The 18,521-nt window shown below is 46.7% G+C and overlaps 1 protein-coding gene across 1 annotated transcript; it reads right to left on the reverse strand.

The window, feature by feature from the left end:
- Window positions 1-8,307: 8,307 nt before the first annotated feature.
- On the reverse strand, window positions 8,308-18,303 carry LOC124659449 (receptor-like protein kinase ANXUR1). The gene is made up of 9 exons (XM_047197320.1): window positions 18,250-18,303; window positions 16,896-17,369; window positions 16,245-16,619; window positions 15,055-15,267; window positions 13,213-13,584; window positions 12,808-13,051; window positions 12,578-12,725; window positions 11,831-12,193; window positions 8,308-10,987 (listed from the first exon to the last, which is right to left on the reverse strand). The coding sequence occupies exons 1-9, from the start codon at window positions 18,287-18,289 to the stop codon at window positions 8,399-8,401; spliced, it is 4,818 nt and encodes a 1,605-aa protein (XP_047053276.1). The 5' UTR covers window positions 18,290-18,303; the 3' UTR covers window positions 8,308-8,398.
- Window positions 18,304-18,521: the final 218 nt, after the last annotated feature.

Below are 18,521 nucleotides of genomic sequence, written 5' to 3' on the forward strand. Positions count from 1 at the left end.
GAAGCACCCTGGAGCTTTGGAAGAGGCCTAGATGGGCCTCATGCCCAAAAGAGGGCAGGTGGCGCGCCCGAACATGTTGGTCGCGCAACCCAGCCTCTTTCGGGCGTTAATCGTTGACCTAGTTCTTTCGCCCACCGACGTATTTTGACCTAAAAATCACTATATATATGGCCCTGAAGAGTTCTCGGGAGAAGAATGCCGTAGAAGACAGAACAAGAAAACAAAGGTCTGCAGCAGAGAAGATTGGAGGGGGAAACTCCGCCGGGATCACCGCCGGAGGGATCTCCACCTTCTCCAACGTCTTCATCATCATTATCACCATGATCAAGGGGAGTAGTCCACCTCTGGACTACGGGTTTGTGGCAGTATCTTGATCTATTTCTCTCATGTTCTTCATAGTACTTAGTGCCATATGAGCCGACCTACATGATTATGGCCATATCTGAGAACCCCACCTGATCCTCTCGGGTGTTTGCCCGATCTTTCACAGTGAGGCGACCTGGTAGTAGATACTCCCAATTACGCGCGGAACGCAACCTGAAGTAGAGGATAAATCTAACAAGCAACGTGATGGAAATCACCACAAATCAAACCAATATACGATAATCCTTGATGAACACAAGAACCTCCGCAACAACTTTATTAGATAAACGGCGGCGCTGTCCCCGGAGGGATGCTTCACCAGGCACACACACACGATAGCGTTTAGACTAAACTTAAACTGGTTCTCCTTAAACCCTAGCCGCACTAGTCCTTATGAGGGGGTGGTGGCCGGCCAGCCCTCTTGGGCCTCCCTAACTTGGTTTGGACAGGCCCAAACCAAAACTGACTCAACTTAATAAAATCCCTAATTGGCCCACATATGACCATAAATATAAAATATATAAAATAAGATATCTAGGCTGGTGGAGTCCTGAAATTGGGCTTCACCTCGGCCTTCATGCCTGTATCAACCTATGTGGTGGATTCTTATTCAATGATATTGTGCTATGATATCTGATCGTATTGTGTGTAAGATGTATTGATAGATGCATATTATGTATCCCGTTCTTAAATATTTGTTCTCATCCAACATCTATGCAAGAGTGCGTGTGAGGTGATGTGTGTATTATATGGAGTAACATGGTTTTAGTGATTGAATAGTGAATACAAATTCGTGATCTATTATGGTTTTTGCCTTTTCTTTTACTACCTCACTGTGGATAAAGTGAATGCATGTGCTATGTTCGTCACGTGACAAAATTGATGATCTTGTTTGTTCAAGGTAGCATATTTGATATTCAAACATCATGTCAAAGTACTTGTGGCTATGCTCTATTGATTCTTAATACAAGATTGCATGGGGTTTTCCCTTTATTGTGGAGTATAAGAGAGATGTCTTGCATCTTCTCTATGTTAGGACGTGATGCCCATATGAGTGCGTATCTTTCCCATGTTATTATTTTGCATCCTCATATCTCGTTGATGAATTATTTGTCCAGTACAACTTTAAAGAGAGAATAGTCAAGTGAACCCATGAACCCCGTTCCACTTTTTATCATAAGAAACACCTTTATATTACTTTTATCTTGTTTTCTATTTGCTGCACTATTTTAATCCGAAAATACAAAAATATTTACTTTTTGTTATTTGCATCCAAAACACCCAAAAAAATTAACCTCAGATTAGTTACTTTATTTTATCTAGTTTTACTCACTTTATTTTTACTTGTGTTTTATTTACTTACACAAAACCTTGTGCTTGACAACCACATAGTGGATTAGGGACACAAGGCTTTTATACTACTTGCAGGATTGCTAGAAGAAGAGAGAGGAGAACACTCTTTGCTCAGTTCCCCGAGAGTTTGATATAAACCCTCGCGTCACCCTTGTGGGGAAAATTCTCTACTGACACAACACTCGGCACTTGGAGTCCCAACGTCATCATCGAGTCAATAACTTGGTCAATGCGAGAGAGGGAAATAAATCCTTCAGACAATGCTTATTCAAGTCGGAGTAATCGATGCACATTCTTAGTATTTCAGAATTTTTTCGGTACAAGCACGAGATTTGCGACCCAATCTGTGTGGATAACTTCTACTACAAAACATGCCTCTAGTAACTTTGCTAATTCCATTCCTATGGCGCGGCGCTTATTATCTCCAAAGCGTAGCATAGCTTGCTTCACCGGTTTTGCACCCGGGTTGGTAGTGCTCGATGAGTTCTGTTCGTACTCCGGATATGTTAGAAGGTTGCCATGCGAAGATATCCAAGTTAGATCGCAAGAACTCGACGAGCGCGTCTTCCTATTTGAGGTCCAGGCCTGTGCGGATGGAGACTTGCTTGGAGGCATCACCTTGCTTGAGATCAACCTTCTTGGTATCTATCGCGGCCTTGAACATGGTCTTCTGATCGGAGATCTGCTTCTTGGTGGTTTGCATCTTGCCCGGATCCACCGTGGCTATGTAGCCCTGTAGCTCCTCTCCGGAGATAACTAACTCTGCAAAGGCGGCTTCTCCCTCATCGCACTCTTGATCCTTTTTGCAGTCTCCGGATACGGTGATCATACCGTTAGGACCCGGAATCTTGAGCTTGTTGTAGATGTAGCATGGCCTTGCATGGAACTTGTGGTATGTTGGCCTGCCGAAGATCACATGGTAGAAACTTTTGAAGGACACAACCTCAAATGTGATCATCTCCTCACGATAAGTTTTAACATCACCGAAGGCCACATGAAGTTTGATACTGCCCAAGGAGTTTTCCTTTTTACCCGGAACCACACCATGGAACTCCGTGGTGATGTGCTCAAGCTGTTCCTTGGTAAGGTTCATCTTCTCCAGAGTTTCCAGGTACATGATGTTCAAGCTGGCTCCGCCGTCCATGAGGCACTTGGAGAAGTCATACCCGTCTATGCAGGGACTAACAACCAAAGCTTAGCACTCTTTGGGGACTACCATCGGATGATCGGCTCGATCAAATGTGCAAGGTTTTTCCGACCACTTGACGTGCCGCGGTACTGCCGGAACCGTGGCGCTGAACGTTCGGAGGGCGGATTTCTTCGCCCACACAGTGGGAGTGCCGAGGAAAGTGTGATATGCTCTAATGGGTTGATACCTTCAATCTGGATTATGGATTATAGTATGATAAGATTTTTCCGTAGTAGACCTAGGTTTAATCGAACCTTGGGAAGTACTGCTAAAATGGTGTAAAGGAAACATCTACAAGACTTGCTAGTTGATTTTATTTTATGTTTACCGGACCTTTCTAGTTTACTTTTGAGGGTGTTGTGTTCAATGATGGAAATAGGCCAGGGTTAAGGTTTCTCCTACAGTTATGCATACATATACAATTGAAGCGCATATGTGTAACAAATAAAATAGAGATAAGAGATTTGTGAGTAGCACATCCGTAAATACTCTCGTCCCTAAAGCCAGAGGTGACCAGAGAGCCTCCTGGTCCAACCATTGTCCTCACAGTCGCAAGCAACAATAATTATTAAGCATATGAATGCAAACCAAAGCATTAAGCTAGATGATTGTGCCATGATCCTGGATGAATCGCTAAACATGTACTGTTACTTTCCTCTTTCTGTCACTGAGGTTCACGGTAGCACACCATTATCCACTCATCTGAATGATATGGGTACCTACAGATCATCGAAACTAGGCAAAGAGACAAGGATACAAGATTGCAAAACTCCTATTCAATCCTTACACATATAATAAGATTTTATGCACATAAATGTTGCGAGGATTCACCATAATCCGCAGCACGTTGATGAGTGCATTTTTAGCATGTTTTTACATCATTATTTCATCAAGTTATCATTGAGTAGTAGTAGGATTTTCGTATTTCACCGTGCTACCGCGTCCTTTTATGCTTGTCTACACAGGATCTTGAAACAATAAGTTGACAATGAAATATCAATGAAAACTGTCATTTTCTGGCATTTTGACGTGATAGAAATCATTTTAACACTTATTTATGCACATGGGCGAAAGGACAATGCGAGGACAACTTCTAGTAACTTTAACGGGCATCGGTACGGGCAAGGCCCGCCCGAGACACACAACTCCGCAAAATAGAGAAACACCGCCCCAGATGAGATCTAAATAAGGAACTTTGGAGAAGACAACATTCGGGCTGCTACGTGGATTCTCGGATGACAAGGCATCATCACCTTCATCATCATCAACCGATGCACCATCATCATCATCATCATCCTCCAACCATACTTGTAATCTTGATTGCTATTGTGGATTTGTACTCGAATTCATTCCATTCCTTTAATACCCTCCATAAGATTATGATGATCTTCTTGATTGCTTCCATGTGTGATTAGTCCTATTAGTTCTTGGGGATATGGAGAAAACCTAGCATGAATATGAGATGAATCTAAGCTGATTTATGGTTTTAATTATTAATGTGTGTTAGTTCTCTCTCTTGATATTATGTGTTGTGCACCATGTAATATTTGCCTGATGTTCTCGAGAGGGAACTACCCTTTGAAGTGTGGTGAAGTGAACAACAGGAAGTGACATTACCGCATCGGTACTTTGACACATGAATGAGGGGGATAAGAGGGATTCACTAAGCTCATATCGATAACCACGGGGTAAAACCCTTAATAGTAATAGTCAATATGTGGCTTGCAGAAGACTAACTTCTGTGGTTATTTAGAGATGCGATGACAGATGGCTTTCTCGACGCATCTTATTACGGAGCTCTCCCACACACAATAAATTTGAAAGCATACTTTATCTTGATTAACTTGAATCCTAATGCTAGAGGTAGATCCAATAATCCCTGAGAACACTTCGTCTTATCAAGTTTCAACTCATTTCCTTTAACGCATTTACTACTTTATTACTTCATATTCAACCTTTTACAACACCCCCCTTTTAAACATTTTGAGATTAGAAAACAATTTAGAAGTAATCTTTAGTAGAAATTAACAAGGGGCATTAAGACCATAACTAGTGGCTCCTCGTGGTTCGATACTCTTATTTCAAAACTAGCTACAATTAATTTGTGTTCTTGCAGTTATCAAGCTATTTCCTGGCACCGTTGCCGGAGAGCTCAACTCTTTTGGTCTTTGTTCTTAGTTTCTTATCTATTATTGTTTTTACTAAAGTTTTTTTAATAGTTTCAGGTAATACCATGGCTGCTCTTGAGCTTAGGAATAAGCTTGATGTAGCTGAACACCTAGGGAGATCCAACGGAGGGTTCGTTAAAGAATTCCCAAATGGGAGTGACGTGGAGTATGCTATTCATGCATGCTTTATTGCTATTATGAAAGAAAACATTTTTGCAGGATTTGATCCAGATGAGGATCCTTATAATCATTTACATTCTTTTAGTGAGTTGTGTTGGACAATTAAATTGAGAAACTACGCTGATGATGAATTAAAACTAAAACTGTTTAGTTAATCTCTAACCAACACTTGATTATCTTGGTATAGAACTTGCCCTACAGAAAATATTGATACTTGGGAGAATCTCATGAAGGAATTTATATTTCGATTATATCCCAAGGTGAAGTCCACTGAAGTAAGAAGATTTATAACCAATTTCAAGAATCGCCGTGGCGAAAGCTTAATGAGGGCCTACCTCAGGTTTAAAGGTACGGTTCAAAAATGTCCCCATCATGATTTACCACCTTGGTATGTTTTACGTGTCTTTTATGGAGGACTTGAACAAGATAATAAAAGGGAATTAGATTTGTTATCCAGTGGATATTTTGTGGAACTCACCCTCGAGCAAGCTTGGGTACGCCTAGACAAAGTCCATATAAATAGAGTATCATGGGGCCTTGATCTTGGAAGTGGAGGAGAAATATAAACTGAATGATTGTTTAAATTCTTATAAGAGCACCAGGAAATTAGGGGAAACTTCTAATGAACTTAATCTTGATGATGTTATGGTATTAGATGTTCTTCAAGCTTTTACATAATTTATTGAAGCACCCAAGAAGGAATGGCTTCATTGTACTCCTCCACCGCAATCATTGAAGCAACACAAGTTGAAGTCGAAGTATCCAAAGTGGTACCCATTGAAAGGATGCTTTACAATCAGCCGCTCCCTTTCCCAATGATATCGGCAAGGAAGATTAGAGCTCAACTCCTTGCAGAACAAAAAGAAGAAGAGGTAAAATAGGTAAGAGCACCGGAGGTAAAGTTTAGTAATGAGGAACCAACTGATAAAGTTGCATATAACAAAAGTGAGGTAACTAAGGAAGGTATTTTAGCCGGCGCACAGTTGAGTCGGTGCGAGATTGGTCGTCACGGTGCCCCTGTTGCTTTCCGGCAGACTGATTTTGTACTGTGGAAACACATGCCTCCGGGTTGGAAGCCAGTCTGCGCGAAGTATCCACCTTTCTCTGCTGCTTCATGGCAGTGCCAATGATTGTCCTGAGGTACTCAAGGTCGATCTTACCATCGTAGTTTGTCAGGAGCTCCGCCGCTTTCTCCATATTATCCTTTGGGGTTGCCAGAGGTTTGCGGTGTGCTGCGTCGTCATAGTTGATGTTACGAGGAGGATGTCATCTCTCCGCCTTGTCATATTTTGCTTTTCTTCCTCTTGGGTGCGCTTGATCTGTGTTTCCCATTAGGCTTTGAGATCTATCGATTTCTGAAGGGATTCGTGCGCGTGGCGCTGATGTGCGCGGGCTTGCTCGTACTCTTTGATCGTAGCAGCATTGTCCTTAAGGATGGATGCATTGACTTTGACCAAGTTCCGAGCTTCCGCCAGGAGTTCTTTTCGTCTTGCTTCAAAGGCTTCTGGATCCACCACTTCCTCTCGGGTGATCGGATTGGTTAGGATTTCCTTGTGCTTGACGTTTTCTCTGTCCTCACCTGCTATGTGCATGAGTGTCTCATCTGCTATGTTCTCCTGGAAGTTCAGGCTCCGGCCAGGCGGCTGGTCTGTCCGACGGGTACGGACCCGTGGTGGAGCATCCGGAAGCTCTGGGTCCGGGATTCCTACCCGAGGCGGAGTCTTTTCGGAGTCTTCCTCCTCGTTTTCATCATCTAGGCCAGCTATGGCCGCAAAGACCTGCTTTGGCGGAGAAGATTCACCATCTCCTCCTCCTCCAACTTTTCTGCACCATGCGTCGTATTCTTCCAACGCCATATGGGAAACGTCGTCTGAGAGTGGGCTGAGGTCGCCGAGTAACGAGTCCTCATTGTTTCCAGCACCCTCTGACTGCTCAGATCTAGTGTTTTCTCCGGTATCCTCTAGCTGCATCGGTCTAGCACCCTCCTGAGGAGAGTCAGATCCCAGTGTATGTGCGAGGAAGTGCACGAAGTGGCACCTCTACTTCTCTAACACCTGGGAAACCCAAGTGGATCTGCGTTGGTCTTCCACCGCCTTTTCCTGCTCAGGGGCGGATAGGGTGGGTTTTCAAATTTATAGTTCTAAGGCGGAATTTTCCTTAGGAAACTCCAGCGACTCGGATCGGATCTTTACAGCTGCATCCAGCTCAGCGTCGGTTGTAGCTGCAGTACCTACCAGGGAGTTTCCATCGGTATCGACGGTTTCGCTGATGAAGATGTGTATCCCGTCGGGTGATGGAGAGCTTGACAGGGTCGGATCTAGCCGGAGTCCAGCACTCGTGCGGAGGGACGATCGGGAAGTTGTCGGTGTACAAGACACGCCCCACGGCGATTGTGTCGCCGATGCCTCCAAAGGCCGAACCCGCCCGGTTCCGGCCCCCAGACGCCGCTAGCCCCACGGTGGGCGCCAACTGTCATGGCCCCCCTCTTCTTCCCCCCTCCGTGAGGATCCCTCATCCGGGGTATTGTTGAGTAGGCAACGACAATCCTTCTCTGATGCCTTAGCTATATGAAATGTTTGTTTGATGGTATTAAGAATTGTTATGTGGGTTATAACTTTTTGAATGAATATCAATTAAAACAGCTATTCCAAATATATTTAAAATGTATTAACCAAATATGAGGTGACGGTTGTGCTAGTTATATTGAATAAATATGGTGTGAATAATTATTTCATTGTACATCTATTAGTGTTGATTTGGTATTGTAGATATCGATTTTTTTTTTCTCTATAAATTTAGAATGCTTTGATTTTTGACAAAATTTATAGGACTTTTAATTTGGAAAGTTCGAACTAATGATACTTTGTCGAGTAAAACCATCAAATCAACCGAGACATGCACATTCCACCGGCCACTCCGCTAGTTCAATGAAAAAGAGTTAAATTTCAGTAAAACCATGTCTAATGCCTTAGCTATGTGAACACTGAACGAAACGCTAATTTCTGCTTTCTAGTTATCAAATTATCCAGTCCTTCAAGCTTACTACAGTCTACAGTACTTTGATCTACTACTAATGAGAGCTTCAAAATTCAGCACCAACATCACAGCACGTTTGTAAACAGAGGAGCCTGTAGCTCGGGTCGTGTCACCGTCCGGTGGGTTGCACGATCTGCGAGAAGGCCGCGCCGTTAGTCATGTCGTCGTCCTCCTCCTCCAGTATGACGACGCTCGCCTCGTGCGCCCTGGAGTTGGATGACGTCCCGAGCGTGGTCGTGCTCCCATAGCTGTTGCTGGGCTCGAGCACCGGTCGCCCGCTCCCGTCATCCTCGCCGCGCCGTCGGCCGCTGCCGCCGTCGAACGTGTCTTGTAGCTGCATCGCGAACTCGAGGTTCCACAGCACGTCGCCCATGGACGGCCGCTCAATGCCTTGGTCGGCCAGGCACTTCTCGGCCGTCTCGGCGAACTTGATGAGGCACTCCGGCGCGATCTGGTCCTTGATGGTCGGGTCAACGACGTCCGGCAGGGTGCCCTTCCGCTGGCAGATGAGGGCGTAGTCAGCGAGGCTGACCTGGTCCCGCGGCAGCGCCGGGTTCAGCGCCGGCCGCGCCATGAGGACCTCGAACAGCACCACGCCGAAGGAGTAGACGTCGGACTTGTCGGTGAGTTGCTGCCGCCGGAAGTACTCCGGGTCTAGGTACCCGAAGCTTCCCTTGACCATGGTGCTGACGTGCGCCTGGTTCACCGTGGTGGAGCCGGACTTGGAGAGGCCGAAGTCCGAGACCTTGGCCACCCAGTTCTCGTCGACGAGGATGTTGGTTGTCTTGACGTCGCGGTGGATGATGGTGTACTTGGCGCCGGTGTGGAGGTAGTGCAACCCGCGGGCGGCGCCGATGCAGATGTCGAGGCGGTGCCGCCACGACAGCGGCGGCTTGCCGCCCTTGTTGTAGAGGTGCTCCCGCAGCGTGCCGTGCTCCATGTAGTCGTAGACGAGGATCATCTCGTTGTCCTCCTCGCAGAATCCGATGAGGGATACGAGGTGGCGGTGCCGCAGCTTGGACAGCATCTCGATCTCCGTCTGGAACTCCAGCACGCCCTGCTCCGACGACGGGTTCGACCGCTTGATGGCCACCTTGGTGTCGCCGTCCACCATGCCGCGGTACACCTTCCCGAAACCGCCCACGCCGATCACCAGCGACTCGCTGAAGTTCTTTGTCCCCGCTTTCATCTCCGCGAGGGAGAAGTGGCGGCACATGCCTCCCAGGTTCGCCGCGAGGTGGCCGGACGACTTGCCGCTGGTGTGGGAGTTGTACAGCGGCAGCCACCCGGAGGTGTGCGACTCGCTACCGCTGAGCTCCTTGGTCTTCTTGTTGTGGTACACCACCACGCAGATGGCCGCCACGATGCCCACCGCTGCGGCGCCGCCCGCCGTGCCGCCGATCACGGTTGCCATGTTGGCTTGCTCCTTGGATTTCCTGGACCTGTCCTTGTCGCTGTCTCCCAGCTCGGCGTCGGCCAGCATCTTGGACGGTAACGGGTCGGGCGCGGCAAGGTTTCCGGCGGTGTCGTTGAGCTTGAAGACCTCGAGGCCGCTGAGGATGGCGTCGTAGAACTGCGGCCTGAGCGCGACGGACGGGTGCAGGGCAATCCACATGATCTCGTCCCCGGGCTCGTCGGGCATGTGCACGGCGAAGTCCTTGTAGGTCGGCACGCCACGCTCGGAGGTCATCTCGATGACGTCCGCATCGGACTGCGCCGTCTTGTTGTTGACGTAGATGTCGAAGGCGCGCTGGTTGGGCCTGTTGAGCAGGAGCTCGCAGAAGTGGAAGCGGACGACGTAGGTGAAGTTGGCGTCCACCTCCATGGTCCAGGTGAGGTTGTAGTTCTGGTTGACGCGCGCGTCGGAGCCCATGGAGCGGGTGCCGGTGTACACCTCGACGGGGGCGACGTACTCGGCGATCTCGCTGGGGTACTTGACGTGGAACCTGGCGCCGGCGTTGTAGGTGACGCCCTGCATGACGCCGAAGACGTAGGGGGTGTCGTCGAACCAGGAGCGGGAGAGGCCGGAGTCGTTGGAGGGCGGGATGTAGCCCCCGCCGACGTTGAAGCGGTACATGGTCTGTAAGGTGGCGCCGGCGATGTCGACGGTCTGGTCGGCGAAGCCCACCATGGTGGCGGGGTCGTCGAAGATGTCGGGCATGGAGGAGACCTCGAGGCCGTTGATGTAGGCGTAGGTGACGTTGGTCATGGGCGTGGGGGTGAAGGTGACGGTGAGGACACCGGTGGGCGTCCGGGGGATGGAGAACTCCCGGACGAGGTAGCCCTGGGTGAGCGCCTTGGTGGTGACCCAGACGCTGAAGTTGCGGAGGAGGGTGAGGCCGGTGGAGGTGGAGACGGAGAAGCGGAAGTCCTCCGGCGCGATCCCGTTGTAGGAGGACGGGTAGAAGAGGAGGCGCAGCCAGTGCCGGTCCTTGGGGTTCACCGTGAAGTTGTAGGCCGTCTCCACGGTGAAGACACGCGCCGTCATGTACGGGATGGTGGACGGCAGCGTCGAGTCCAGCTCGTCCGCCGCCGCCATGATGGACGACTTGCCGGCGTCGCCCAGCCACTCGTTGTTGTTGGTGTCCGCCTGCCACTTGCGGCCGTCCCCGTCGAGACCGTCCGCGGTGGAGCCGCAGTTGAGCAGGATCGAGTCCACCGGGGAGTACACCTTGGCGTTCGCTGTGATGGCAGCGCCGGCGGCCACGACGAGAAACGCTAGCAGCAAGGAGCGGCGAGCCATGACGATCCAGATCGAGAGAAAGCAGTGATCGATGTGGGGAGATAGGTACAGACGCGATGAGAGGAGAGTGGTGTCCTGATTAGGCGCGCGGTCACGGAGAAGAGAGCAGTCGGGGCGGACCGCGGGAGAAGAGGGGCTGAAGACGAGAGTGTGGGGAGTGGGAGCATTCAGCGGGAGCCAAGGCATGCATGGCTCGCCGCTCGCTGGAGAGGACAGCCGCTTATTCAGGAAACCCCTTTTGATGTGTACAAGTACCAAAAATGTACTGGCAGTGGCAGGAGAAATGCCTAATGAGTCACCGTGTGTCCGTGTCAGTCTCAGTTCGTGCAGGTTTTTGAAACTTGGTGAAACATTCCAGCATGAATCACCAAACCAACTGTTAAATCATGCACAGTGCCAGCAGATTCAGTTCAGATTGAAGAGGGAGGGCATCAGGTTGCTCTACGCTTCCCCACACCCAAATGGAAAGAATTCTGCTGCACACAGCTACCAACAACTCCTGTTGTGGTTCACGATAGCATGCCCTCATACAAAAACTTCAAGCACACACCAAAAATGTGCCAACATGAGACAGGAGTTACGGACAAAAACCTCGAGCAAAATCATCTAGTATTTGGTACAAAGTGATCAGCTGTTCTTGTGATAATCTAGTCTTTTTGCGGGCGGCGACTAAAAATGGAATTTACAGGTATTGCTTCCCCATAACCGGCCAGGTCACTAACATCACCAGCCTTTCAATGGGCGGTTAGAGGCTCTACCGAAAACAGTTCCTCAACCACCCCCTAACAATCATCGGCCTTCGTGGAGATCTTCTGAGAAAATCGCCGTTCTCGAGATGTTTTCAGTCTCAAAAGGGCTCAGACCTGAGAAGGGTCCGGAGGAGAACATGGATGAAGTCCCGTCAGATTCATATGTTGCTGCAGCCCGGATATTAGGACGAGCTGGTGGTGTTTGTACAGATTCCTGGAACTCCGTGGAGCGTTGCACCATCTTAAGTGACTGCACCACCTCCCCCATTGTTGGCCTTTGGTTTGCCTCAGGGGAAACACAGGCTGCTGCGATTGTGCAGACTCTCACAAAATCTTCTTTCGGATACTGCCCACCAAGACTGGGGTCAGCTAGTTCTTGTAGTCTATCTTTATCTCGAAGAACTGGCCGTGTCTGTAAGTTAGTTGAGCAAAATAACCCGTTTATCAAGTGTAACATGATAGCACTATGTGTTCATACGTTATCAGGTCCTATAAACACGCAATATGAATACGACGAGATTTAATAAAGTATCCAACCCCAAACTTGCCACATATAAAGAACAGACTAGCGCAGCAAGTCTACTTTCCACCCAACGGTGTTTACTGTTTACCCATCCCCCATCTTGTTTTGCTCCAGCTGCCTTTTGACATTAATAATCACTAATGTGCAAGCATAGTACACTCAACTAGTTAGCTGACCAATAGTGTTCACACTAACACAGATTCACACTCCTATGTAAAACAGTAAAAGAGATTTATGTGAAAATAACTGAAGATAGTGAGAAGGAAATCTAACCCATGTCACTAGATTTTCCTGCCCGGAAGATTGAGACATGTCCACAGGCCTCCTTCCAGTAAGTAGTTCAAGTAGAACAACTCCATAGCTATATACATCGCTTTTTACAATTAAGTGTCCTGTCATTGCATACTCTGGTGCTACGTACCTGAAAACACATCAGACTATATAAAGCAAAAGCAGAGCAGAGATAGTTAAATGTAACTCAAGGTAGGATATATTCAGATTACCCAAAAGTTCCCATAACACGAGTTGAAAGATAGTTTAAGCGACCTTCTGGCGCCTGTTTGGCCAAACCAAAATCGGACACTTTGGCATGAAAATCATTCTCAAGCAATATATTAGAAGCTTTGAAGTCCCTGTGGATTACACAAGGCTGTGAATCTTCATGAAGGTATGCTAATCCCCTGGCAGCATCAAGTGCTATCTTCATTCTGGTGTCCCAATCCAAGGGGCAGTTAGCGCCCAATGAGCCTGATAACATAACATATGCAGTAAGAGCTGTGTTTCAGATGTCAGTAAATTACAATAAATTACAGGAAAACAAATTAAACCTAATGAAACACTTCTAATCACAACTATATTGGTAACGATGCAGCAATGGTTCAGACAGAAAAAGAAATAGCAAGCCATACCATGAAGCCAGGCCTCTAAACTTCCATTAGGAACAAGTTCATAACAAAGAAGGCTCTGTGACAATTCACGGTTGCTGTAGTATCCAATGAGTTTCACAAGGTTGCGGTGGTGCAACCTGCTCAGCATCTCCACTTCAACTAGAAACTCTTTATCTCCTTGGTGTCCCCCAGAAGTAAGCTTCTTTATAGCGACAGCAGTGCCATCACTTAGTATTCCCTTAAAGACACGGCCAAAACCACCTTCCCCAAGCACACTTGAAGCCTCAAAGTTGTTTGTTGCTTCTTTAAGTTCGTCATATGCAAGGAACCGTGTACTTGTGGGGCGAGGAAGTGATTCAACTGCAGATACTGCATCTGGTGTCCTTTGTTTGGCTGTACGGAAAAGCAGCCGAGGTTAATACACATTAAATCATTTCTGAAACATGGGTGACAAACACTGGGAAAGAAACCAAACATTTGATCATCGTTCGAAATTGACTAAGAAGCTGAACGAATTAGGGATCTATGGACACGGTATCTGCTTCCACCCTCATTTAATGACCTTCAAAGGACTACAACCAGAAATACATTATGAACTTTCACAGTCCACAAATACGTAAGAAAGAAGTATCTCTTAACTTGACAAGCCGTGAAGACCTTAGTTCAAATGTATTGCACGAGTGAAACTGAAGCTACAAAGTATCCTCCAAATGAAATACAGCAAGACAAATTCTCTACAATGCTTCCACTACCGTGATCCAATATGATGTGATTTGATCCAAGTAATAGTCACTATTTACAGTGGCTCGGTCTATCCAGCAAAGGTACAACATATAGGCATATTTTGACATTCCCTAAACTCACAGCTTGCATCTCTAAGTTCTAACATGTGTTGCTGGTTAGAGCCCAAACACACCATGCAGAACTAGAGTGCTGACACGATAGATTGATCATGTCCAACATGACATTTTCATTATTGACCCACACACCAAACTCTTTACGAAAGAGAAATCAGAAAGAGTGATAGCGGCAGCCTTCCCTGTGCCCAAGAAAAAAATTAGGAGTGAGGGTGGTTAGATCTTGGGATCCACGACAATGGCCTTTCTTACATAGAGAGGAAAGTCCCCACATTGGATGTGCTCAGCTCAAGCCTTCATGTTAGTGTTTACCAGCATGCCTGGGACCTAACTCATCCACTTAAACATGTTCAGGGATTTATATGCAGGTTGGGAGGCCGGGTGCTTATTTGACAACCTGGGCCAAGTTTAGGGGGCCTACAGTGCATTTTATTGAGCCCCTGTCCACTTGCTATTAATAGGATGGGCAGGGCTGAATGTTGGGGCCAACAGAGAATCCCATGTATCCTGGTGCAGATCGGAGTACCGGACCAAAAATGCCTAAAGCTGGACGCTTACGCTAGCTAAGTGCCGGAGAGGGTGTACTTATTAGTAAATGATAGCCTTCAGATAGCTGGTTTTCTTGTACCAACCTTTCCATATAGCTTGGGTTCAAATATCATGTTGTTATCGAACAGAAAAGCCAGAGAGACAAAATACCCTTACCATCGATCATACTAAAGTTTTGACTAAGGGACAGTAAGCTATCCAAGTGAAAGATTGAACTGTGTAAGGTTCGACTCTTCAAGTTCTAAAGCCATTATAACTTCACACACAAACATTAACTAGGGGAAAACTATGCTCAAAGCCAAAAGGTTGAATATAAACAATAGTACAAAATTTGGGGAGTTTTTGCATATTATAATATAGTATAAAATTCTAATCCCATCACATAAAATAAACTACATTAGTTTTGTTCTTGTTTTTGGCAAAGAATAAAACAAGGAATAGATCTCTTGACACATACGTGTTTCAACAGGAGGCAACTTCTTCTTTCCTTTCCTGAATGTGCAGAAGCAAATAGATAAAAGGATCACCAGGACACCAATTAGAGCACCAATACATATGCAAATAACAGTAATCAGGCTCAAGTGTCTGCCATTGCTGCTGCTTTCACTCGTCCTTGGTAAGGAAGATGATGTAAATGGAGAGGACTTAGGTGATATCATGAACGCTGGAGCTGAATGTTGAAACAGAAAATAGACAATGATGTTAGACAAAGAATATCATTTTAAAAAGGTGCGTAATAGTAAATAGGACACTCGCCTAAATTGAAAGGTCATCCATATGATACACCGTGTAGGAAGTACAAAAAGTAACACATCTAACTGGATAAACAAGTCGTAATTAAAACTAAAGGGGTTACTTTGATCGAAAATCCACAAGCTGAAGGTTTTGAACAGAAACAAAAGAAAGTGCATGTACAGATTTTGAATTAGCCAAACCAGTGCTTCAAAATTCGAATCGAGATGTAATTCATGTGTCCTCTGTAGCTACTTGTGAAATATGGATATGCGGGCAGTCATGCTTGTTTTCCTTGTCTCTCGTCCTCTTTAAATCAAACGAGTTGGGCACTAAATGCAGGGTGGTAGAAGTGTAATATGTAGCGCCTACCTACACTATTCTCGTTATTTTAGTACTCCAGCCTTTCCTGCATACTTGGCACTTTTTACCAAATAATGCATAGCTAGAACTGTATTTCAAATACAAGTGATCAAAAAACCTTAATTAATATTGCAAGTACAAATAGCAAGGTGCGAAAGTGGGAGAAATGTGTAAAATTAATAGGGGTAATTTGGAAAAGAATACACGGGGAATTAGAATTTGACAAATTACAAAGAAAATAGAATAACAATTTTGGTCCAAATTGACATGTTTCTGGGAATATACGGAGTACTTGTTTGATGGATCAATCATCAATCAAAAGTTCCTAGTTTTACAAGTTGGTGGTTCACAGCTCACACTATAGATAATTGGAAATAACTAGTATTACTAATATGATGTGTCACAAACAATCTTCAATCTCTCAACTAAAGTAAGCAATAGAGACAAACTTAAAGAAAGAGATGAAGTGGCATTCCAGTTTTTGTACCTAGACACTAAAAGATCTATCAGCACTGTAATACATAGAAGAACATCAAGATGACTAAGGATTACCAGGAGCTGGAGCCAATGATCTGAACCACGTTAAATTAAGAAGATTGTAGTCCCCGACCAGTATCGGATTGATCTGAACTGTATGCATGCTAAGAGAATAATTCATTGCAGAAACTTGATCGGATGAGAAGCTATTTCCAGTGTGGGGAGCTATGTTCATTGTCATATTTAGCCCAGAAGCTCCAACAACATAGAAATTTACAATCTCAAACTGGGTAACCCACAAGTTGAGCTGCGATGCAAGCTCGGCAAGAAATTCGTTGCTCCAATTTGAATTCAAGGAAACATTGTGAAGGAAGAGCTCAACTCTTACTGGGTAAACACAATGGCAGTCTTTGCTCCCCCGTCTTTGTACCATATTTGGGGCACAACAGCCTAGTAAAACACAAAGTGAATTATTGTGGAATTGATTCAAAATTGATGGATCAAAACATAATACGTGAATTAGCAAAAGCTAACAAACTTCTATAATTTACATGTGCTATGTAAGACAGCTGCTAGCAACTAGTATACTGACCAGTCATGATGTGCTATTTCCCCAAATAAGCCAAATTAGATATAATACACGAGCATCTCTTTTATGCAATTTGAAGTCAAGTTTGACATGAATGAAATCATTTGGAACTAAATTCTGACTCTAGCAAAACTTACCATCGTGTGGAGATACTGGGGGCTGCACTAATCCAGAAGGAGCTGCGCTAGTATTTGAAGCTGCATCAGGTGGCGCGGCATCCACATGAGCAGGAACATCTGCTGCTGAGCGTCTGTTATGCTGCGCCAAATAATGATCTGACTGGTCCGAGGAATAAAAGGAGAGGTGAGAAGCTCCAGCGATGGGGCTATAGCTTGGCGCTGAGATGGGAGGGTGCAAAGGTGATAGAGCAGATGGCGATGAATATAGCTTCTTTTGTCTGTGTTGTCGTGATGCAAGAGTTACACCAACTTTGGCCTGGGATACCATGGGCCGAACTGGTCGCCAACCTTGTGAAGGAGACATAGCAGGACCATCAGCTTCTAGGGCGGATGTTTGGGTGATCAAACTGGTCTCACTGATAAATTCGAGAGCCAAGATAATAACTAAGAAATTAAATAAGAACTTCTTCCTTGGAGCATGTTCAAACAATCCTGTGAATAAACAGCACAATCGACCAGTCAGTGTCATGTTGAGACAAGAGTGTATGCGTACAGAATTAGTGTGAAGAGCCCATGTTGAGCACACAAGCCTAAGAAAGAAACACACAGTTGGCGCGGAGAATTTGCCTTTCAAGGTGGCCAGTTCCACCACATGTTATTCAAGATAAATTGAAAAGCCATGTACCGCTACTGAAATTCAGCTAAATGGGTGTGAAGCAAAGGCTACAATGGGTAAAGACTTGTTCAGAAAGGAAAAGTAAGGAAGAAGCACACTCGAGTATATCTCGAAGCGATGATGAACTGAGGACAAGTAATCGTTTCGATTCACTCCCGAGCAATCCTTAACAAACCAATAAAAGTGCATTCTCGGTAGCAACGGACCTATCTATCTAGTGGAGCGGTGCCATTTGAAAAACAAAGGGGGGGCAGAAATGCGGCGTGCTTCTGAGTGGAGACATGAGCCAATCTAAGATGTTGAAGCATCTCAGGAGCTACCCAGTAGAAAAGGGCCGCGCAGCCGAGGAAGGCCTCTCCAGGCGGAACCGTCCACCATTGCCACGGCTCCCAAAATGGAGGTTCAGATTGAGCTGCGAAACAAGCGCGGCAACCTAAGATCCTAGAACGGCCGCCACCGCGAGCACGAGACAGGGGTAAGAGTCGTCGGGCATCCCTCCGCCGCTAAACCTGAAGCTGCTGCATCCCTGTAAATAATCGCGGCAGGGCCCGAGCTTCCAACGAGTCGGTGGCTCTCTCTCTCTCTCTCCACCCAAGCAACCAAGCAAGCAAACAAGACATGAGGCAGGCAGGCACGGAGGTCCCGGTGTTCCGACGCAACCGCGGAGTGGGCTCAGATCGGGGGAAGCTGACTGACCTCGGCCTGAGCGGCGGCGGGGGCGCCCGGGCCGCGCCATCCCCGGCGCGGGCGATCTCTACTGGTGGCGCAGCGGCGGGAAGGGCGGCGCCGGCGGCGCGGGGCCCATGGGGCGGGGGCGGGGACGGCGGCGGTGTAGGTTTTGGGGGAAGCCGGAGCCGGAGCCGCGCTGGGAATTTGTGTCTGCTTTCTCTCCCTCTCCTGCTCCTGCACCTTTCGCCGTGGTGGCCTCCCTCGCCTGGAGCTGCTGCAGCAGCTGCGGTGGTTTTCGC

This window comes from Lolium rigidum, chromosome 6 (assembly GCF_022539505.1).
Source record: "Lolium rigidum isolate FL_2022 chromosome 6, APGP_CSIRO_Lrig_0.1, whole genome shotgun sequence".
NCBI lineage: Eukaryota > Viridiplantae > Streptophyta > Magnoliopsida > Poales > Poaceae > Lolium > Lolium rigidum.